General features: G+C 57.0%; 1 protein-coding gene across 2 annotated transcripts in view; it reads right to left on the bottom strand.

Moving 5' to 3' along the window:
• The window catches only part of PRKAR1B (protein kinase cAMP-dependent type I regulatory subunit beta), a 103,853-nt gene that overhangs the window by 59,415 nt on the left and 20,037 nt on the right, over positions 1-24,401 (bottom strand). For both annotated transcript variants that reach the window (XM_053893839.1, XM_053893838.1), the window contains exon 4: positions 22,997-23,088. In XM_053893839.1, the coding sequence (XP_053749814.1) occupies positions 22,997-23,088 (92 nt within the window). The remainder of the gene's footprint in view (positions 1-22,996; positions 23,089-24,401) is intronic.

The raw sequence follows: 24,401 nt of genomic DNA, 5'->3' as shown, positions 1-24,401 counted from the left end.
ACAAAAGAGGCAGAAAAAGAATTATTTTAAGTAGGACAAACGAAAAAGAAAGAGGGAGCATCCTCCTGATCACAAATCAAGACTCCTGTTACAGCTACGGTGATTGACAGGGTGGTGCTGGGTCAGGGAGAGGTAGGCAGTCCAATGCACTTGATACACAATAGGGGCGGTATTCCAGGTCAGTGCAAGGAAGGCAGAATTTTAGCAGGTGCTTCTGGGACACCTGGTTGTCCCTGTGGAAAGGCCAAACTGTACCCCTCCTTCATACCATAGAAAACACCAATTCCAGGGACACCTGAGACCTAACTACAAAAGAAAACACTGTAAGGTTCCTAACATAACTTAGGAGACCATCCTCATGGTCTCAGGAAAGGACAGGATTTCTTTATCCTTCATCAAGTCATAAAAACACTAACCTTAACAGGAAAAAGTAGTACATTCAACTACCTTGGACAAGCCACAAACTGGGGGATGAATGTGCAAGTACAAAGAGACGGTGGTTTAAAATCTACAACATTTTACAACCCATAAAAAGAACTAGAAAAAGACAGGCATGCCTGGGTGGCTCAGTCAGCTGGGTGTCTGACTTCATCTCAGGTCACGATCTCAAAGTTCGTGAGTTTGTGAGTTCGAGCCCCGCGACAGGCTCTGTGCTGACAGCTTGGAGCCTGGAGCCTGCTTTGGTTTCCGTGTCTCCCTCTCTCTCTGCCCCTCCCCTACTCATGTTCTGTTTCTTTCTCTCTCAGAAAATAGGTGAACATTTAAAAACAATTTTTTTAATAACCAAAAAAAAAAAAGGATTAGAAAAAGACATACAACCCAATACCGAAATGGGTAAAAGACTCGCACAGGGAATGAACATATGAAAAGATGCTTCATCGAATCAGTCATCAGGGAAATGTAAATTGAAACCACAACGAGGCAGCATCACACAGCCACCGAAATAACCAAGAAGCCCACCACCAGCCAGCAATACCCAGTGTTGGTGAAGGTGTGGGGAAGTGGGGCCCGCACACGCAGCTTTCCCCAGTGAACGGAAGACACACCCGGATGACAACCCAGCAGGTCCACACCTGAGTACGTACCGTGGACAATGCCTGCCCATGTGCAAAGGAGGCACAAACGCTCACAGCCACCAAAAAGCAGGGTCTAGCCAAACAACCGTCAACTATGGAACGGGTCAGCCATGGAATATTCAGACAATCAAACACTGTACCCAACAAAAACGGGACAGCTCCTCAAAGGTCACACACAGAGCTGCCACAGACCCTGGTAGGTAGGTGCCCAAGAGGACTGAAAGCGTGCTCATGTGAATACATGCGTGTAGATGTTCACGGCAATGCTATTCACAAGAACCCAACTGTGGGAACAGCCTGACGTCCACCAACAGACGAATGGGCAAACCAAACGTGGTCTAGCCATACCGTGGGCCGCCACTCAACCACAAAGAGGAAGGGAGCTCTCGTCTATGTTGCAGCGACAATGAACCTGGAAGGCATTATGTTAAATGACAGAAGCCAGACTTGTCGAGACCACATGTTGAGTGATTCCGTGTTCATGAAGCAGCCAGAACGGGACATGCACAGAGGCGGCTGGTGGTTGCAGGGGTGGGGCGGGGAGATGGGGAGCAATGACCAGTGGGCACGGGGTACCCTGTGGGGTGGTGTAAAGGTTCCAGAACAAGATGGTGGGGCGGATGCATGGTGCTGTGACTAGAGTGCTGTGTTCACTCTAAAAATGGTTAGTTTTATGTTACATGAATTTCACCCCAATTAAAAAAAAAGAATAAATGACAGCTGCTTTCTTCAATGAATGAATCTTAAAACATTGAACAGAAAATAAGACAGAAAAGAAAATAACAAAGAGAATGATTCCATTTATACAAAACTTAAAATACGCAGAACAAGAATGCATGCTTCGGGCAAGTACACATAGGTGGTAAAATTATCAAGTGTTAGAGGGAAGGAGTCCCCAGAACGGACGCTAACTCTTCTGGTTCTTAACCCTCACAGTTTGGTCCATTAGAATTACTTCACTAAAATGCATTATACAGGGGCGCCTGGGTGGCTCAGTCGGTTAAGCGTCCGACTTCAGCTCAGGTCATGATCTCGCGGTCCGCGAGTTCAAGCCCCGCGTCGGGCTCTGGGCTGACGGCTCAGAGCCTGGAGCCTGCTTCCGATTCTGTGTCTCCCTCTCTCTCTGCCCCTCCCCCATTCATGCTGTGTCTCTCTCTGTCTCAAAAATAAATAAACGTTAAAAAAAATTTTTTTTTAAATAAATAAAATAAAATAAAATGCATTATACATTCTTTAAGGCATTCCTGGGGGGGCTCAGTCGGTTAAATGTCCGACTCTTGATTTCGGCTCAGGTCATGATCCCAGGATCATGGGATCGAGCCCTGCATCAGGCTCCGTGATGACTAGAGAGCATGCTTGGGATTCTCTCTCACTCTCTGCCCCTTCCCTGCTAGCATACGCACTCTGTCCCTCTCTCTCTCCAAAATTGGGAAAATTTTAAACTAAGGAAAAAGAAAATGGCATTCTTCCTGATGTATGTAAATCTAAAACACACTTTAAAGGAGTAAAGAAAGAACAAATATTGTTAAAATGTCGATACTACCCACAGCAATCTACATATTCAATGCAATCCCTATCAAAATAACACCAGCATTCTTCACAGAGCTAGAACAAATAATCCTAAAATTTGTATGGAACCAGAAAAGACCCTGAATAGCCAAAGCAATCTTGAAAAAGAAAACCAAAGTAGGAGGCATCACAATCACGGACTTCAAGCTGTATTACAAAGCTGTAATCATCAAGACAGTATGGTACTGGCACAAGAACAGACAGATCAATGGAATAGAATAGAGAACCCAGAAATAGACCCACAAATGTATGGCCAACTAACCTTTGACAAAGCAGGAAAGAATATCCAATGGAATAAAGACAGTCTCTTCAGCAAGTGGTGCTGGGAGAACTGGACAGCGACATGCAGAAAAGAATGAACCTGGACCACTTTCTTACACCAGACACAAAAATAAACTCAAAATGGATGGAAGACCTCAATGTAAGACAGGAAGCCATCAAAATCCTCGAGGAGAAAGCAGGCAAAAACCTCCTCAATGTTGGCCGCAGCAACTTCTTATTCAACACATCTCCGGAGGCAAGGGAAACAAAAGCAAAATCAAAATAAAAAGCTTCTTTCTGCACAGCAAAGGAAAACAGTCAGCAAAACTAAAAGGCAACTGACAGAATGGGAGAAGATATTTGAAAATGACATATCAGATAAAAGGTCAGTGTCCAAAATCTATAAAGAACTTATCAAACTCAACACCCAAATAACAAATAATCCAGTGAAGAAATGGGCAAAAGACATGAATAGACACTTCTCCAAAGAAGACATCCAGATGGCCAACAGGCACATGAAAAGATGCTCAACATCACTCATGATCAGGGAAATACAAATCAAAACCACACTGAGATACCACCTGGTGCCTGTCAGAATGGCTAAAATTAACAACTCAGGCAACAACGGATGTTGGCGAGGATGCGGAGAAAAAGAGGATCTCTTTTGCACTGCTGGTGGGAATGCACACTGGTGCAGACACTCTGGAAAACAGTATGGAGGTTCCTCAAAAAACTAAAAATAGAACTACCCTTCGACCCAGCAATTGCACTACTAGGCATTTATCCATGGGATACCGGTGTGCTGCTTCGAAGGGGCACATGCACCCCCATGTTTATAGCAGCACTATCGACAACAGCCAAAGGATGGAAAGACCCCAAATGTCCACCGACGGATGAATGGATAAAGAAGATGTGATATATATATACAATGGAGTATTACTCGGCCATCAAAAAGAATGAAATCTTGCCATTTGCAACTATGTGGATGGAACTGGAGGATGTTATGCTAAGTGAAATTAGTCAGAGAAAGACAAATATCATATGACTTCACTCATATGAGGACTTTAAGACACAAAACACATGAACATAACGGAAAGGAAACAAAAATAATATAAAAAGCAGGGAGGGGGACAAAACAGAAGAGACTCACAAATATGGAGAACAAACTGAGGGTTACTGGAGGGGGTGTGGGAGGGGGGATGGGCTAAATGGGTCAGGGGCACTAAGGAATCTACTCCTGAAATCAGTGTTGCACTATATGCTAACTAATTTGGATGTAAATTTTAAAAAATAAAAAATTAAATTAAAAAAAAAAAACCTTTTATACAGGACTGTAAATTCCTAAATAAAGACTTTCAACAATGTTATAGGGACAAAAAATAAAATAAAGGAGTAAAGAAGAAAACAATGAGAATCGGGAAAGCTAGAACCAGGCATACATACCTCATGCTGGAGGGGGCACAGCCCAGTGCTGGGAACCCCGGACATCCCCCCCAGCTCGTGAAGGGGGAGAGCCCCATGCTGGGGTCCCCAGACATCCCCCCCAGCTCGTGAAGGGGGAGAGCCCCATGCTGGGGTCCCCAGGCATCCCCCTGCAGCTCCTGAAGGGGGAGAGCCCCATGCTGGGAACCCCGGACATCCCCCCCAGCTCGTGAAGGGGGAGAGCCCCATGCTGGGGTCCCCAGGCATCCCCCCCCAGCTCGTGAAGGGGCAGAGCCCCATGCTGGGGTCCCTGGATGCCGGCAGCTGGTTCTTGCAGTCTCTTCAGCTCAGGGCAAGGAAGAGCCCGTTCTGTTCATGCTGTGCTCTGTTCCAAGGCCTCGTCCTGCCCAGAAAAGGCCTGGGGGGGCCCTGGCAGCTGCCAGCCTCGCAATCACTGATAATATCTGAGTGCCACAGGCCAGCGAAGGCACACAGCAGGCACATAATAAATGCCCGGCCAGCGAGGGTACACAGCAGGCATTTAATAAATGCCCTGGAATGAACCTGTGGAACAAAGGCCTAGAATATCTTCAGAATGTCTGTGAGTCGCTGGGACTTGGCACATTTTAACTTAAATGCCAGCCTATGCCCAGAGCAGAGCAGCGAATGTTGAGCGGGGGAACAGCTTCTCCCCCTAACTGGTCCCAGAGGCAACTTGCAAAGGCACACTTCCCATAACTAAACCCCATCTGGAGACCTCACCCAGCTCCACCTGGTGGGGACTGAGCAGCTGTCCCTGGGCCCAGCAGAGATGAGGCAAAGCCACAGACAAAGTCCCCCGGCAGCCCGCTGCGGTGGACCGGCCTGCCACACGCCTGCCCACCAGAGGCCCCACAGCGGCCTCCAGGCCAAAGCCGGCCCACCCTGCCGAGGACAAGGTCTGTCTCACAGTAGCGTCGAAAAGAACAGAACATCTACCAAGAGAAATGCAAGACTGAAACTGAAAACTAGAGAACGTTGTGAAGAGAAACGAAGAGTCTGAATACACAGAGGGAGGTCTCACTTCTGGGACTCCGAAGCCGTGATACTGACGAGATACCAGTTCGGTAAGCAACCGATCTCCAGGGTGCCTGGGTGGGTGGCTCAGTTGGTTGTGCATCCGGCTTCGGCTCAGGTATGATCTCGCGGTCCGTGATTTCGAGCCCCGCATCAGGCTCTGTGCTGACAGCTCAGAGCCTGGAGCCTGCTTCGGATTCTGTGTCTCCCTCTCTCTCTGACCCTCCCCTGTTCATGCTCTGTCCCTCTCTGTCTCAAAAATAAATAAATGTAAAAAAAATAATAATAATAAAGAAAAGCAAAGGCCCCATAGCAACCAGGACGGTTTTGAGAAAGAACAAAATGAAAGGCTCGCACAACTTGGTTTCAGAACTTACGACAGAGCCCCCCTGCCTCACACGGCCTTCGGTGCCACGACGAGCACACAGAGCAACGGACAGACTGAGAGTCTAGAAATAAGCCTTCACACTTCCAGCCGCAGGTTCCCGTCCAACACGGAGAGCAGTGTTTCAACAGAAGGCGCTGGGACAACGGGAATCCACAGGAAAGAAATACTCCTGGACCCTGACCTCCAGCCACACACAAGAAGTAACTCAAAATGGGTCGTAGACCGGGGCGCCTGGGTGGCTCAGTGGGTTAAGCGTCTGACATCAGCTCAGGTCGGTCATGATCTCACGGTCCGTGAGTTTAATCCCCATGTTGGGCTCTGTGCTGACAGCTCGGAACCTGGAGCCTGCTTCACATTCTGTCTTCCTCTCTGCCCCTCCCCAGCTTTCTCTCTTTCTCTCTCTCTCAAAAATAAACATTACACAAGTTTAAAAAAAAAAAAAAAAAGAAATGCCAAACCAAGTGGGAAGAAAAGATTTGCAAACATACATCTGATAAAGAATCCACGTCCAGAATATATAAAGAGTGCTCCAAAGTCAACAATAAGACCAAGAACTCTATTGAAAAATGAGCAAAAAATTTAACTAAGGACTTTGCCAAAGACTTCGTACAAATGGCTAAGAAGCACCTGGAAAGCCGTCCAGTCTCATTAGTCACTAGGCAAATGCAAAGCGAAGCCACGTGTGATACCCGCGAGGCTGACGGCAATCCAAGCACAGGCGAGCCAACGTCGTTCTACGTAAAAGAAGCCAGAAACACAGGGCCACGCAGGGTCTGCTTCCATCATTTCAAGCGTCCAGAAAAGGTGTGCAGAGTCGTGGTGAGGTAGGGCGGTGGAGAGGACGGATGGCAAATAGGCACCGGGGACGTACGTCGGCAGGAGTCTTGGAGTCGGACGCTTACTCTGGGCGAGCGGTACGGTACGTGTGCGATACCCCGACCGAGCGGCTCCGGAAAGAGAGAGAAGGAGAGGCAGGAAAACACCTGTCTTCCAAGGACCCGGGTCGGCCCCTGGTTCCTAAACGCCAGACGGCTGGCGTCACGACGGGACACCCAGGGGAGACGGCGAGGTCCCGGTCCTGCCGGCCGTTCCGAGCCTGCTTCCACCCTAGGAAAAGGCAGGCCACACCCCTACCGCCCAGACGGCGAGCGGTGACACGCGTGGAGCCCCCAGCATGGGGCAGGTGCCGAGCGGTCTGGCTCTGAGCAGAGTGCTGTTCAGCGGGAACGTAACCGAACTTTTCTGGTGCAAAACAGGAAGAAGAAAATGAGGCTTTACCTCAAACTTCCGGACACATGGTCACTCTTTCAGGCGGCTTCCAGCGGCGTGGCTCGAGAGTGCACGATCCTGGGCCAAAACGCAGTCCCGTCTCTTCCCGCGCTGGTGCCCAATGGCCTCCAGGCGCACACTTGACTGGGACCCCAGGAGGAGCAAGACTGGTGACCGAAAACCTTGCAAAGGACACTGTGGGGCAGCTCGGTCGTAACTGGTCACTCGGCTTCCTTCCACCTCGTTCTGCGGGAGTCCCGATCCGTCACAAGGGAGTCCGAGGGCCGAGGCCACCACGCTCCAGGCACCAGCCCGGCCCAGACCTCAAGTCGGCCGAGCCCGGCACCAGACTTGGGGTGCAGACCCCGCATCTGGCACCCGTCTTGGGGTGCTGAGCCCTCATTAACCCCTTGTTTCTGTGTTTTCCTGGCTGTGGTCCCCGGCCTCGTGGGGCTCGGAAGCCGTCCCCACCGGGCCCCACCAGCATGACAGATGGCCACTGCTCAGGCCACAACGTCTGGGGGGCCGCTGCGCCTCGGTCTGCAGCATGTGGGCGAGCAGGGGGCAGAGGTGCCCCCGCCCGTCTGCAGAAAAGTGGGTTCGCGTGCAGACACTTACCCGCACCGAGAGCGAGCCCTGGGCTAACAGAGCAGCTCCCTTGTCCAAAGCATCTCAAGATGTCAAAGATCTCTTAAAATGCTGTTCAAATCACCCACTTCTGAGCTCCGGAAGCCCACGCGGTCAGGGGGAGGTGGTCCACGCACTAGAGACAGAATTCACTCCTCGGGGGCCCAGACCAGGCTCCCTGGAGCCGAGGGTCCCCGCAGGGGCACGGCCGGGCCCCACGTGGAGGGCCCCCTGGATACCTGGGCGGTCCTCTCTCGAGACGTCTAAGAGCCGTGACCCCGTGAGGGTGAGTGAGGACAGGCGTCTTCTGCACACTGAGCCTCTCAGCCTCTGTAAACGAGGTGCAGCTTGTCCTGTGACCCGTGACTCACTCGAGACCCTTAACTGAGAGACACAGATGAGAAAGGAGCAGACGTGTCTCTGGAGCCCCTCCCTTCCCGCACCGTCCCCGCTCGTCGTGGGGGCCAGAGGAAGCAGTGCCTGCCCAAGGTCGCTCAGCGTCCCCAGGCCCACGTGCCCTCCCCTCCGAGAACACAGAGGCTGCAGAGAGAACCCGCAGGAAGAGAACGCAGGTGGAATTCGGGTGCACGTCCTCGGCCAGACCTACGTCCACACGTGGCTTTAGCATCGGGCTGGCTCAGAACCCTTGAAAGAAACACCAGTCAAGTCTAGTGCAACATGGGGGCCCCGGCTCACCCTAGGAAACCCAGTCAGTTACTTCCAGTAAGGCCTCCCTCGGGCCGGGGGGCAAGGGCAGGGCCACCCGTGCGTCTCGTATCCCACCGCAGCGCCCCAGCATGCTGTAGCTGAACACAGCAGTGAGTTCACGGGCACCTGATGGCAAGGTGATAGGACACACTGCGGTGACCCGATGGCGGGAAACGCTGGTCGCAGCTTCTGCGTGTGGAGGGCACCGCGCACCGGACGTGAGCGGGCTTATGTCCGCCGTCTCCTTCACACCCGATGCTGGACGCCGTGACGTCACCACACGGCCCCGTACGGCAGGCGGGGGCAAGATCAGACATCCATCTGGGAAAGGCTGGACACGGGGCGGCCACGCTCAGGTTCACACTGGACCCAGGGAGGCAGGGGCCTGAGAACCTGGCTCTGAGGAGCTGCACCCCACCCCAAATCTCAACCTCGTGCTCCCCCTTCAGGAGAAGACTCAATGTTTCTGGCCAGGTGGCGCACAGATTCCAAAACATGGGAAGTCTGATGTTCGTGAACTTTTCCGGTTCTGCAAATCCGAGTGCTGAAGGCCACGGAGCCCAGAGGACACGAGAACACCGTGTTCTTCCGCCAGCACCCCGGCTAACCACAGCTGCGACGTGGCTGAAAGGAGCGAAATGCTCCAGGAACACAGCTGCTTGCAGAATCATCATCATTTCCACACAATTAAACCTTGTTCGCCACGAAAGCATCGCTAGGAAGTGGCTCTGTTCTCGGCCCGGACCCGGGAACTCACAAGGAGCCACGTAAAATTGATTACGAGTTAATTGCTCTGAGAGACGCTTAGCTTTGAACTACGAGCCGTCACGGCAGGGGTAATTAAGAACAAGCCATGTTCAACAAACTCAACGAAAACCAAGACTTAAATGCTGAAATTGGCCGCTGGCCTGAATATAACAGGAAGGCGGTTCCAATCCGAAAGGCCATCGGCTGAGCACACGCCGTGCAGGAACGGGGCAGCGGGGGCAGCGGTGAGGGCACCCAGGGCACATGACACCTCCCTCCAGTGCCCAGCGGGCTGCTCCAGCCAGGCTCTCCGGATCTAAGGCCACTGGCAGCCTCCCTGCACCCAGGCTACATCCACAGTCCCTCCCTTCCTGTGACTACGCCCGTGGTCGCGATGCCTGCACATGAGTACCCTTAAACCACATCCCTTCGGGTGTTTCTAAGCCGACAACGAAAATGCTGCACTGTGTGTTCACATACTTGGACAGGGAGTGACTTCTGGCCGCTGCAGACAACAGCCTGCCACCCGTCCTTCTGTCCTTCTGCAAATACGGTCAACGTAAACCCTTGGTGCGAAGGAGACTTCGTGTGCCCACCGCCCAGGCCACGGGATGCCCCGAAGATGCCCAGACGGAGAAGTGTTACTTCCAGGTGCGTGTGGGCGTTTCTGGAGGAGGTGGGCACCTGGACCGGAGGATGGAATGGAGATGACCGTCCCCGTGGTGAGTGGGCGCCATCCCACCCACGGAGGGCCTGGGGGGGGGGGGCGGGGGGTGGAGGATAGCAGGAGAGTCGGCTCTCTGTGCAAGCTGGGACATCACATCCTCCTGCCTCCAGACAGCAGGGCTCCTGGGTCCCGGGCACTCAGACTCAGCCCAGAGCACACAGCGGGCTCTGCTGGGTCAGCCCCCACAATCACACGACCCGACTCCGGTACCAAATGCCTCAGGTATGTCTGCACCCCACTGGCCTCGTCTCCCCAGAGAATCCTCCCCAGTATGGCGAGGGTGACCGGCCCCTCGCCAGCTACTTAAAACGGGACGTTACTGAGCGCTGGATGTTCACATGGCTCCTTGTCTCCAGAACTTTCCGCACAGAACATACCCGAACATAAGAACATTTATGCATCACCCTACCACACCTCTCTGTATGAGATACACTGAATTTCTGGAGCTTTTATCGTAATTTTTTTAAGATACAGAAGTTTTTTTTTTTTATATTGGCTGACTAAATGTACATACGTCAACATTTTTGATAAATAATTATTAAATTGAAAGATTATGACTGTTCTGGAAATACACCACTTGGAGTTTTTGTATTTATACTGATTTATAGTGCCTTATTTAAAATGAGGCCTCGTTCCAACGTTTCGTGGCCCTGAGGCTTCTGCACCTTGGGGCAATCCACCCAGGTAAGACCGCCCCTCTGACAGTGGAGGAGGTCAACTTTTTTTTTTTTTTAACGTTTTTTTTTATTTATTTATTTTTGGGACAGAGAGAGACAGAGCATGAACTGGGGAGGGGCAGAGAGAGAGGGAGACACAGAACCGGAAGCAGGCTCCAGGCTCTGAGCCATTGGCCCAGAGCCCGACGCGGGGCTCGAACTCATGGACCGCGAGATCGTGACCTGAGCTGAAGTCGGACGCTTAACCGACTGAGCCACCCAGGCACCCCAGAGGTCAACTTTTTAAGAGTAAGGGCTAGGAACGGTCAGGAAAGGTCGGGGAAAAGTCGGGGAAAGGTGACTTCGACTGCTCGGTCCCAAGTGTGAATCTGGACTCTGAAACCCAGGACTCTGGCCCCGCTGAGTGGCCCGTGGAGGGCTTGCACACCAGGGTCCGTGTGTCACGCTGGAGGATCTCGGCCCTCAGAAGGGCAGGGTCTGGGTCACCCTCTCCGCCTTGACAGGATCCCTCCTGGTCACCTCCGACCACCCAGGCTGCCCCTGGCCCTCAGACCAGAAACAAGCTTCCCGATCCCCACGCTTTCCGGTCTTGGCTGAAACGTTCCTCGGCCCGCGAAAGGCCGTCCCTAGCTGCGTGTCCAGCACAGACCCTCCCCCCGCCCACTCCCGGTGCGTTTCCCACAAAGCCCCCGCCCTCCCTAGAAAGCACAGAATCACATGCCGACGAGCCAGTGAGCGGGAGAGAGCTCCTGCCTCCGAGGTCACACAGCCAGCCCTCAGCAAGGCCAGGCCGGCGCCCAGGGTCATCCTCTGGCTCCCCTGTCTGACACAGCCTCCTCTTGATAGCAAAACAGTGTTGGGGCTCCCGGAGGGGGGATCTTGGGGGGCTCAGTCGGTTGAGCGTCTGAGTGTCGATTCCAGCTCAGGTCACGATCTCAGGTTTCGTGGGATCAAGCCCCGCGTTGGGCTCTGTGCTGACAGTGCAGATGAGAGCCTGCTTGGGATGCTCTCTCTGCCCCTTTCCCTCCCCTCCCCAGCACGCGTGCTCTCTCTCTCTCTCTCTGTGTCTCTCTCTCTCTCTCTCAAAATAAATAAATAAACTTAAAAAAAAAACGGTCTCTAGCACAGCCACCACTCTAAGGGTCCTCCAGGCCCTCCGCCTTCTGGAAGCTTCCCTAGGCTCCTCCCTTTTCAGTGCTGAAACTCTCCCAGGCCCAGAATTTGAGCACTTCTCAAGGCCAGGGCCAGAGCTCCGCTGCCCTGCCCAGACTCCCCACCGCACCCAGCCCAGGACAGCGCACATAGCCAAGCTTAGTGGGGCCGACGGCCCTGAAGTCGGCAGAGGGGACCTCGTGCCCACACAGGCCAGGCTGGATGCTGGCCTGGCCTCTCTGGGACCACACACAAGCCCTTTCACCTATGAGCCCACTTTCCTCACCTAAACATCAGACAGAGACAACACACACACATACACACACACACACACACACACACACACACACGGCTGCTGGGAGAGATTAATGAGGTCACAAGTGCCCGGTGCTCAGCAGGTACACAGCACAGATGAAGCCAACACTGACGACTGGGAGCCACTGGGCAAAACCAACACCTGAGGCAGGGGTAACCCCTGCCAAGCACTGGAACAAACCTTTAGAAAACGGTCTTTTCTGAAAGGCCAGAGAAAGGTCAGGAAAAGCCACAGGAACCTGAATGGTCAAGGAGTGATTGAGGATGGATCCATGGGGACGATCTCACGGAGTGAATGAGTGAGTGGGAATAGGTAAGGAGTGGGAGAATGAGGCCAGATCACGTGGCATGAACGAGTGAATGAATGAATGACAGAAATGAATGAATGAATGAGGCCGGATCACGTGGCATGAACGAGTGAATGAATGAATGACAGGAATGAATGAATGAATGAGGCCGGATCACGGGAGTGAACGAGTGAATGAATGAATGACAGGAATGAATGAATGAATGAATGAGGACGGATCACATCGCATGAACGAGTGAATGAGGACAGATACTGGAGGAAGAAGTGAAGGAGAATGAACAAATGAATGAACGAATGAATGAGAAATGGCCTCCGGTCCCCCAACAGCCCCGGTCTAGCCTCCACCAAAAGAGGGCTCTGTGCCAATGGCCAGAGGCCTGATCTCAGTGTGGGACACAAGTGGGGGGCAGGCAGGGCGGGAGGAGGTGTCAGTGGCCCCGAGGGGTGAAAGGGCCCCGCTGCAGGCAGGTCTGAGGCCTGCCGTGTCCCCCCCACCCCCATAGCTGCCCCTGAGGTCAAAGCACATCTGTGCAGCCGCCTTGCTCTCTGAAGGAGGCGGCGGGACCAGCTGTCGCCCCCGGGTCGCAGCGCGGGGAGCCGGCCCTTCAGGAGCCACGCTGACGGGACATCCCCCCCCCCCCCCCCCGACTGTCGGAGTTCCAGAGGGTCCTCGCTGCGTTCCGTTCCTGGCCGCCCACACGCTTAGGGTGCGCCACCGGCCCCTGGACCGTCTGGGGGCCCTGATCCCACGCGGGAAGGGGCGCTCCCATCCGGACACGCGAGGCGACACGCGCCAGCTCCGGGAGCCACCTCCCAGCGAATGCCACCCTGTCCCAACTGCGCACCAAACGTGGAGGACGGGAGCGGGTGACACGTTCGCCTCACGAAGTATCAACAGCGAGGCCGAGTGACGGCTGAGGGTCCGTGGGCAGGGGGAGGAAGGGTGGGACCGCGGCGGCCAGGGCTCCTTGGCACGGCCCCCTCCCTGCCGCCCACGCCTGCCATTCTCTGCGACAGAACTTGTAACAGAGGGTCCCGCAGCGTTTCCAGCAACAGTCACCCAAACGCACTCCCCCACACCAGCGGCAGAAGTCACACTCGCCACGTGCACACACAACACGCTCGTCGGGGACATCCGTCCGCACCCCACCTCAGCAGAGCCAACCTGAACCCCCGGCCTGCGCTCCCCTAACCGGCCAGAGAGCTCCGCACAACGGAAACCTGAGCACGCCTTCCTGGACCCCCCAACGCCCTCACGGCGCCCCACAGCCACCCGGGGGCTGCTGAGCCCCGGGCCAGCACCTCCCACCCCCACCCAGAGAGGGGCCGCAGCCTGCTGGGGTCTCCAGGCCCGCACGCCCCTGCGGGGAGGCCTTCAGAACATGCGGGCCCGGGCCAGCACCCCCCCCCCAGGTGCTCAGTGAACGCGCAGACCTGGCAGAGACCCCCACACGTACAGGGACGAGGTTTCTGTCGGATCAGTAGGCACAGAGACACTTCCGCTCAGTGGCCGTGTCAGCACGCATGGCTGTTGGAAAATCCGATGTGCTTATGTCCCTAAACCAAAATAAAATTCCTGGTGGATCAAGCCTCCCATCACTGAAAGAGAAACAAGCAACAGGCAATCTGGGAAGGTTCTAGAAAAGATCACGAGTGTGTTTGCTTATGGTCTTGAAGTCTGGAAGGCGTTCTGAGAAGAACATCAGAAGCCATCGAGGAAGGAGAGGAAATCTGCCAACGTAAAACCTACAGCCTCCCATCGACGGGCGAACAAAGCCCGGTCCGTCCAGTAGAATATTAATATTTCAGCCTTGAAGACAGAGGGGAGACTCCAACATGCACCGGGACCCACTCCCACAAGGTCCCACGCACCGAGGACCCACTGCCACGAGTTTGCGGGAAACGAAAGGCAGAAACCAGGCGGAGGCAGCGCAATCCCTTCCCCTGGAGGGTCCCCTGCACGCGGGCCGTGTGGGCCCCTGGCGGAGACGAGGCGCGGGGACGGCGGGTCACGAAAGGGCGAGCAGGCGCCTCCGGAGCGGCAGCCGCAGCGACCAGAGGTGCCATTTCCCGGTGGACGTGCCAGGCGGGAAGCCACAGGCGTGGGCGCCGCACGCAGAGCTGGGCCACTGGAAGGCGGGTGCCTCCTCCCACTCCTTCCAAACGCGAAGCCGGCTCCATTTGACCCAAGGGCACAGACACCTGACGGGAATCAGGCGGGGCTGTGGGGGCAGCAAAGACCGTGTCCCAGGGGGGCGCCAGCACGGGCCTCCCTGCTTCCTTCTGTCCCTCTCTGCGTCGGAGAAGACGTCTTCCCACTGAGCCGTGGCCCCAGCTGCACTCAGCATCTGTTCCGGCACCCCCTTCCTCCACCCCCGCTGCTGCCTCCGCCTGTCCACACTGTTCCCAACACTCGAATGCCCTCCCCACTCTCTTCTGCCCATCCTCGAAGACCGGGCTCAAAGGTCGCTGGTTCTGGTAAGTGAGCGCCCCGAAAGTACAGGGAGAATGGGGTCCTTTCCTCCTCTGTGAGCCCACAGCGTTGAGGCGCAGGGCAGCCTCCTCCCAGAAAGGTCCCCACTGGGATGAGCCCTCAGCAGGAGGGAGGCACAGCTGCGGGCAGGGTCCTGACGGCGCACGGCCACGCACCACACAGCGCCTCGACCGGGGCTCACCACGGTTGGTCGCGGGTTGTGGGACCCAGGGCAAGCGACTTCGCCCTCAGCTGGAGCACAGGTGACCCCATCACTGACTCTCACGGGGCAGCTGTGCGGGTCGGGACAGACCCAAGGCCCTGATGCAGAGCACAGCATCACCTAAAGTTACACTGAGATACCCGAGGCTTTCTCACTGCGGAAGCCGGGACACGTGCACGACTGTCTCGGGAAGACTGGTGCTCCCCAAGGAACCCACGTGACCTTCAGTCACCCGCCTCCTCCGGGCCTCAATGTTCCCGCCTGACAAACGGGAGCGGGGAAGCCGGCCAGGCCCCCACGGAGTCCCCCTGGAGATGAGGACAAGTGTGGGTGACCACAGTCCTCTCGGCCACCTGCCCTTCACCCCGGCCTCTCCCTACAACCCCCACTCTGACCCCAGCCAGCTGGTGAATTCCTCACACCCCACCAGGCAGGCAATTCACCTACGTTTAGTGACCACGGCTCAAGAATGGAGCGGAGCCAGGACCCGAGGCGCCCACTGGGTCTCAAAGCCAGCCCCTGCCCCCTTCCTGGGGCCGCGTCGCCCCCTGGGGGTGGGGGGCAGAGGTGCAGTGGGCCCGCTCACCGCCAGGGGGCATCTTGAGGAGCGGCCCTCGGGGACTCGGTGCTGAAGGAATGGCCCCAGTCCCTGCCCCTGGGCAACAGGCTGTCCCACCCCTCTCTGGCCCCCAGGCCCTCGCCCATGGAAAGGGTACTGGCGACAGAAGACATCGGGCAGCTCAAACCCATCGTCCACGGGGCCTCGTCAGGTGGCATCAGCAGGAGAGCCAGTTGGGTGGGGAGAAGGGGAACAGGAGGGTCTGTGGCATTCTGGGAACGGCACACGGCCAAATGCTAGAAGATTCAAAGCGTTGTGGCACCCAACCACCAAGACCACAGACAGACCGCCACATGTCCACAGCTGGGCGACAGACGGGACGGGCTCTAACCACTCTGCTTACAAGCCTGGGCAGCTCTTCTCACCAAAGACTCCGCAGAGACTCCAAAGCTGTGCCTTGTTCTCCTTCTGGAACCACACGACTCCCCATCAGCTGGACTAATTCTGGGCACGAGGGAAAGAACTCTTCCCTTTCCCTGGGGGGGTTACTGAGCTGGGGGGTACCATCACACGGAGGCAGGCCGGCCCAGCGCAGCCCTGTCCTGGCGGGGTGCAAGCCCAGCTTCTCCCAGTCCTAGCTGGGGGCTCTGAGCAGCCTGCCTAACCTCTCTGTGCCTCTATGCCTCATCAGAGGCCCCAGCAGTGAAGCCGGCCAGCGCTGTTCTAACGAGACGGTGCCCGTGAGGCCCGAGGTCCAGGGACTAGCTCGGAACAGGTCACGTGAAGCAAGCTCCAGTCCTCACGGTCTCCTCTGCCCGGAGCTGGAGGCTTTATGCAAGACGAAAACCAAATTCGTTGCATGTTCAAGCCATTAATCTCCTCCTGAGATGAGGCCCTGCGTTCTCCAAAATGCTAATTTTGGTTTTTTTTTGTGTTGCCTGAAAGGGAAGCAGCACGCCCTGAAGCCAGAGCCAGGGCAGACGGGAGAGAAGGGCCAGGCAGAGGCCATGCCTCGGCCGCAGCGTGTTTTTCTCATCACCTGGGAACCTGAGCCAATCTGTGGAAAAACAGACTGCAGAGATGCGCGGGCGGGAGGCAGAGGGACAGCGGCAGGTAGCAGGAGACAGCTGCTCAGGCCAGCGGTGCAGCGCTCCAGCCAGAGGCCCGTTCTAATTAGAGCTGCAGAGAGCAGGGCCAGCCAGGAAGACCGCCCCAGGGTGAGATCGCTCGTGGGGCGGGCGCTCCAGCAATGAGGCCCCGCCGAGGCCCGAAGCACCACACACACACACACACACACACACACACACACACACACACACGGGGCCTCCTCATTGCCACGCTTCCCGACTCCCAGGGGCACGGCGGTGCTCGACTGAACCCGGGGGCTCCCACCTCCCTCCCTCAGGCCTGGGATGCACCCTCGGGGCCAGGCCGCGGTTCATGGCCCTTCCCAGGGCTGTGGAGCGCCCCGCAGGCTGCCCTCTGAGGCCGCCTGTGTCCCTGAGCAGAGTACGTGCCCCCAGCACCCCCAGGAAGGACAAAGGATCTGACTTTGCTCACCGTACCTGATACCAAGCAAGGAGCCTGCACCTGCCCCCTGCCCCCAGGACCCTCACCCGGAGTAACTCAGTTTAGCAGAGAGGCTGTGGAGGGGCGTGAAGACACCAGCTCCAGCCCCCGCTCGGACACCTACCGTGACCTGGAGCGAAGGACAAAGGCCCTCCCCTCACTGGGCCTCGAAACCGTCGTCTGTACACTGAGGTTGGGAGATGAGCTGGTCACCCACAGCCCTTCCTGCTGCATCCGGAGGCCCAGAGCAGCCAGCTGACCCACCTCAGGCCCAGGATGGAGCAGAGCATGACCTTGTGGAGTGGCCACGGACTGAGCACTGGGAGGGAGTGAGGCCGGGCTGTGGGGCTCGCGTGGGCGTCTGCGCCAGCATCAGAGCAGCAAGGCCGTGGGCAGGGAGAAGCCCAGTGATGCAGTCTGCCCTCCACACAGCCAAAGGGCTGCCGGAAAGAGGATGACGACGGTGACTAGGATGGGGACGGGGAGGGGGAGGAGGGTGGGGGTGATGGTGGCGGTGTGGGTGACGATGACAGGGACGATGACAATGGGGATGACGACACAACACGGGAGGACAGTCCCATGGACATTACTACAATCCACCGTCACTGCAACCCTCGAAGTTGGTTTTATTCCTCCCATTTGACGCTTTTGACACGTTTGAGGGGACGGAGTCCCCGAGAAGGTCATTACGCAACTTAAAGACATGATTCAACGGTCTCCTTCCAAAAGACATTTTAACACACGTGGGATTCTCCAGCGTGAACGTGTGCATGTGTGAGTATGCCTGTGTCTGTACACGTGTGTGTGTGAGTCGGGGTGTGTATGTGCTTAAGAAATCACTGAGCTGCCACCGTGTTCAGGGGTCTTCTGGTCCTCCCTCTGGCTCCCCAGATCCCCCACTGCCAGTTCACCCCAGGATACCTGCAGACCCCCCCAATGACCACGTCTGGATCACCCACCCTCCAGTGTTCCTTCCTCCTGCAGGTGTATGTGACCTGTCGTCAGAGGAGTGAGGGAGGGGGAGCATGGCCTCGGAGCCCCCAAGACTCAGGAGTCCTGGCTCTGCTGTGACAAGTGTGGGGCCTTGGTCAAAAGACACCCCCTTTTTATGCACGGAGGGGGTACCCGAGGCAGGGGCCCAGAGAGAGCCTTCGACGGACGCTCCCTCCTAGGAGGCAGGCGGCGGTTTGGGGGTTAGGACCCTTCCCCCATGGCTATGTTGCATCACCTTCTTTTCAAGAAAAGATTTTGAACAAAGTGCTCACCTCTTCGCAGACACAAGTATCTGCACACAGACTGAAGGACAGATGCCGTCGTTAACCGACAAGGGCAAAACCACCCAGCCCGTGACCACAGGGTTACTGGTCTCACACCTGAGCTGGGGGCGGGTATTTCAGCACAAAGGTGCGCTCGCCCCCAGCGGATTCACTCCTGGGGATTCACGCGGGAGGCAGCCTCTGAGTCGAGACGTGCATCTGGAAAGAATGGGCCCCAAACCCCAGCCCAAGCTGCTGAGCCCGCCTTCTCCTGAACTGGAAAAAGCAAAGTATTTGTATGTCACACAGGGGACATCAAGGGAAAGGTCAAGAGACGAGTCTCTGGCCGCCAGCTCCCCCGGAGGCCACTTCCTGAACCGTCAGCCTGCTCCTTCAGAGGCCAGAAAGAGGAGCCCCCCCCAGGGTTTCAATATGGAAAGTGAGTTTTCCTGAGGGCAAAACAAAGATCTGAACCACAGACACACCCCCTGACAGAAAGCTCTCTTCCTAAGCCAGCCTCGCAAAGAGGAATTTTCATTCCAACCATCTGCTTCCTGCACTTTTGTCCACCTGGCTCCCAGATCTGGAAAAGTCCGAGGCGGGTAGGAGCTGCACGAGTCTGGAAAGTCAGGGCCAAGGGCACAGGACCCCGGCACAGACACTTCCTGGACGCACGTGGCCAGAGACACCACTTGGATCAACGTGTCCTCGGGCCACACCGGCCCCTGGCCAGCCAGTGCCTGGGAGCTGGGAAGGGGCCACCAAAGGGTGTGGAGGGCGTGGCTCGAACACGACTGCCCCCCAAGGGGCACCCGGGCTCCACAGAAGGGGGGACCTGAAGCTCCGTGGGGCCAGAAGGGAAGCTGAGTGTGGGGTTCCTCACAAAGCTACACGGGGAAGGACTATCTGCCCCGCGAGCCACCTCTGGGTTTGCAACCAAAAGACCCAGACGCCCGTGTTCACGGGAGCATTTTGCTCAACGACCAAGAGGTGGGAGCAGCCCCAACGTCTGTCAGCGGAGAAGCGGATAAACACATGGTGGCCCCCCTGCAACGGGGAGACCCCCCACCCTCAGAAAGAAATGAGGACTGAGCCGGGGCACCCCGAGGGTGCGAGCCGACACAAGAGGACAGACGCGGTGTGACTGTTCCGGGGGTCTGTCTGTGAACCCGCACTGGGGGGAGGTCGGGTGGGTGCCGTTGACGAGACCACGCCTCGGCCTCCCGGGAGCCCGTCTGCAGCCTCCCTGCCTCAGGCGGCGTCCCCGCGGCCAGGCCAGGCCAGGCGAATGTTCTGGGAGGATCCCTGGGAGGGGACGATCCCGTGAGTCCTGGGACAGTCCCGAGATTCCGGCCACACGCCAAGCACCCCTCTGTGCCCTGTGACACCAGCACGGCAGTGTCCGGAGCACAGGGGGGGCCGGCCGGTCTGGGCCGCCACAACCGAGCTTTCCTGCCCCCAACCTCCACCCGGCTGCGCCCTACCTGGGGACAGTCACCCCATGCTACACGTTGGGGCCTCCCCGGACGACCGTCCCAGCACAGCCTCCAAACTTGCGGGCGTCTGCGTTCCCTTGATGGACACTTCCGGGGAGGCCAGCCCCGCGAGGCAGGACCTCGTCCTCTGCTCCGCCGCCCCCAGCACCTGCGCGCAGCCCAGCACACGCTCTGCAATGGCGCCCTGACCTCCGTGGAGCCGGACACACAAACTCGGGGTGACCTCCGTCTGTTCGCCGCTTTCACCGTCAACTTTATCAGATCAGGGGCCGAACGACGGGTGACAGCTTGGTGCCCCCCGCTCAGATGAAGTCAGCCAGGGCCCGCTCACACGGTTACCTCCTGCTGTCACCCTCACGCGGCCCGGGGATGCCACGCCCTCAGCCCCACCCACCACCCTCAGCCCCACCCACCACCCCTCAGGCGCGGACCTGTGAGAACCCAAAGCTCACGCATGCCACGCCCCCAGCCCCACCCACCACCCTCAGCCCCACCCACCACCCCTCAGGCGCGGACCTGTGAGAACCCAAAGCTCACGCATGCCACGCCCCCAGCCCCACCCACCACCGCTCACGCAGGCGCCAGGCCTGCGCTGCTCTTGCGTCCGGAAACACACGAGCAAGGAGAAGCTCCTGGGGGTGACCGTCACCGCCACCGCGGCCGTTCCCACAGGGGCTTCACGCGGACCAGACCGGGACACCGAGGCCCAGAGAACAAAACCAACCTTCCGTGTGAGCTGGGTTTTGGGGGACAGCCCAAATCACGGCGCCCCGGAACTCCCGCCCCACACTCGGGGACGGGCCCGACCCGGTGACGACGGGGCCAGCGGCTGCAGCACACAGGTCAGGTGCACAACGCCGGCCGGGCTCCGGCATCGAGGTCCGCCCCGCACCGCCCGGCAGCTGCGTGCCCACAGCGTCTCCTCTACCCAGAGCAGCGCCTCCTCCCCCCGAGTTGGCCGCAGAGTGCCAGGACCCCGATGGAGCCAGGCACGGTCCATCCCTTCCCTAAGGACTGAAACCGGGTAAAGAATGGACGGTGGGGGCACCTGGGTGTCTCAGTCGGTTAAGCGTCCGACTTCGGCTCAGGTCACCATCTCCCGGTCCGTGAGTTCGAGCCCCGCATCGGGCTCTGGGCTGACGGCTCAGAGCCTGGAGCCCGTTTCAGATTCTGTGTTTCCCTCTCTCTCTGCCCCTCCCCCGTTCATGCTCTGTCTCTGTCTCAAAAATAAATAAACGTTAAAAAAAATTTTTTTTTTTTAAAAAAGAATGGACGGTGGTCTGTGTGGCCGCTGTGGGGAGCATCTGACCTCCTGCCTGAGGGTGCGGAGTCTGTCCACAGAGACGAGCCAGGGTCCTGGGGCCATCTCCAGACGGCTCACCTTTCACTCTGGACCCCTGGCACCTTCTGAATTTCGACCCGTGTGAACGCACCATCCAGTCAGAGCCCGGGTTTAAATCTGGACTGAGTTTTTGATGTTTACATTCAAGTTAATAAAGCTACAACTCCGAGTCATCTGGTCCCACCTGGTGACCGAGGACCTACCTGCCAGGTGGACACCTCCACGAAGGCTGAGAACGGGGGACTGTCTCCAGTTCTGGAGGCCAGGAGCCCAGAAGCAGCAGCAGCAGCAGCAGTCACAGGGCTTCTCTTCGGAGCAATCCCCCCCATGCTCCCCTCTTGCAAGGACACAAGCCTGCATTTAGGGCCTGTGGAGGGTGAATCCCGGACCACCTCTCCGTGTCAAAACCCTCCTGGGGCGTGAGCCCAGCTGGGGGGCCCACGTGGAGAACTGGCCTCCCGCCCTGCCCGTCACGCCCCCATGTGCTTCTGACGGGTGGACATCTCAAATGCCCCCGAGACACTCCCGGAACACGGCGCCAGCCAGGCCTCGCCTCGGAGACTCCGGGAGCGCCCAAGGTGTGGGCAGGCCTTCCCTGCGGCCTTCCTGGGTGAGCAGCCTGTGCCGTGTTGCCAAAAGCCCTGGAAAACGCACCGGCACCTACGGAGACCCTACGCCCCGTCTCTCTGGCCCAGCTCCTCTGTGGGGGGCCCATCCTGCGTAAACACCGCTCCTTCCTGTCCGCCGGGGCACGATGGCATCCAAGAACCGCAAGCCTCCCAAAGACCCTCTCTCTCCCCGCACGGGGCGGCGCTCAGCAGATGTTAACCGTCCCAGACGCTCACGCGGAAGGACCCATGAGCGTCACAGAATGAGGCTGCGAGAAGACTTTCTCTTATTTTGTGGGTTTGCGTGTTGTTTAGATTCTGTATAGGACTGTCATCAGAACACTAGGTTATCGAACCAAGAAACATAATTCACCAAAAATGGAAAAAAAAGAGAATTAAAACACTGCACAGCCTTTCATCCACCCTGAGGAGCTTAGCTCGAAGGAAGAAACAGACACAGAGAAGTAAGGAAGTTATAGCAACTCCACAGAAATCCATACAGTGAGCCCCGAAAAAGTCTTTACTGACAAAGAGGGATGTCCGTGACCTCGTAAGCATGACAAACTCGTAGAATGTGATCCCATTTTGTGACAACATGGAATTAGAGCGCACACTTCAAGTAAACCCCCAAGGATCACCCCAAAACGCTCCCAGTCCGATTTTCCCAACTATGTGCAGGACCTTCATTCCCAAGCATGGCACCCAGCCCGTCACAGCTGCCGGGTGCCCGTCCCTGGACAGATCCCACCCACGGCCATTCCTGCGGCCCTTCTAGACCATGTGACTGACATCAGCACCTGGTCAGTCACCTTCCTGGACCCCCGAGCCCTGCCTGCCAGTCCCATCTCCCCACCAGGCAGTGAGCTCAGCCCAACAAGGCAGATCCTTGTAGAAGTTGCTGGAAGACTAGGCCCCCAGTGGTCAGAGCGAGGAGACCCACAGTGTCTCTTGACGACAAAGTCACATGGAACCCGCAGATGCTAACCTGGTATGCAGAAGGACAGCAGGTGCACAGAGCACATTATTGCTGGAAGCCGCCCGTGTTCTGTGAGCACATGCTTCCAAAAGTGTGCCCTGTGACCAGGTCCCCGGGGTTCAGGGCTGGTGGTGACCGGCAAGGCCTCCCTGGAGGGGTGTCAATCCCAGCCCTGCCCCTCCCAGGTTCCTACCTTCTCTCATTGTCATCCAGGTGAGCAAACAGCACGTTCTTGGAGATGGCCTTGGCGAGTGCCGTCATGGTCTTGTAGTCCTTGGGAATAACCTGCAGGGGAAGCCAGCGGAAGTCAGACTTCCGGGCACCCCTGAGGGTCAGGGCTCGGGGCCCGGCCCCTCCCAGCACCTGCGGGACCCTGAGAAACCATGACGTGGCTGGACACAGAACCGTCCGACCTTCGGCGTGTTACTGCTGGAGGACCGCAAAGACAGCCCGGAGTGTGATCCCGGAATGGGATGTGTATGTCACCATCGCTGTAAGCAGCTGGAACCAACATGACGAAAGAAAGGGAAGACGAGAAAGCACGGTGCTCTGAGAGGTGGCCTAAGAACCTGGGGGACTTGGGGCCTTGGTGGACTGGCCCTGGCGGGCCTTAGGGACCCCTAGAGGATGCTACAAGACCTCCAGTCCCCTGGATTATCAGTTCTTCTGTTTTATTTCAGTGGCTTTGTTTTTAAGGTAATAAAACACTTGCGTAAATATTTGAAGACTGAAAAAAAAAAACACAGCTTGAGCCAAGTTTGGAGCCACACCCAAGGCTGACCTTCACCCTCCGAGGCGGTGATGGGCGGGCCTTGTAAGGGAGGCTCTGCCGATAACTGAGCCCGATGATGGGCGGGCCTTATAAGGGCTGGGGGCTCAGGACCCTGCTGATAACTGGGTGTGGTGATGGGGGGGTGCCTAGTAAGGGGGGGGCTCAGGACCCTCGGCATGGCTATGGGGGCCTAGTAAGGGGGGCTCAGCCCCTGCCAGTAACCGGGCGCGGGGAAGCGTCCGCCACAGCAGACCTGCCTGCTCAGAGCTCCCAGTAAGCACGTGCCCAAGAGCTCCATCACCCACCGAACAGCACAAAGTGCCTGCATCTCACATTAGAAGCATCTCAAACGCCAAGATTTCTCCCTCAAAATAAAAGACACCGGTGGGAGGGCTCTTTGGGCCGTAACGTGACCCCCTCTTGGAGCTCAGCTGCCAGAAAGCTCTGCCAGGCTGGGGGGTGGCATTAGGCCCCAGCACATGTGCGCATTACATTTAATACCATGGGTCTTCACCCAGGGACTTTGAGAGACGGGACTCAAGCCCTAGAGATTTACTCTTTAAAAATAAGCCTTTTATTTCAGAATAGTTCAGACTTGGGGCGCCTGGGTGGCTCGGTCGGTTAAGCGTCCGACTTCGGCTCAGGTCGTGATCTCGGGGTCTGTGCATTCGAGCCCCGCGTCGGGCTGTGGGCTGACAGCTCAGAGCCTGGAGCCTGCTTCGGATCTTATGTCTCCCTCTCTCTCTGCCCCTCCCCTGCTCATGCTCTGTCTCTCTCTGTCTCAAAAATAAATAAAACATTAAAAAAAAAAAATTTAGAATAGTTC

Source organism: Panthera pardus, unplaced genomic scaffold (assembly GCF_024362965.1).
Source record: "Panthera pardus isolate Hobbes unplaced genomic scaffold, ASM2436296v1 HiC_scaffold_4, whole genome shotgun sequence".
Classification (NCBI taxonomy): Eukaryota; Metazoa; Chordata; class Mammalia; order Carnivora; family Felidae; genus Panthera; species Panthera pardus.
Note: the sequence above shows the minus strand (reverse complement) of the source record. Positions and strands in the feature narration are given on the sequence as shown.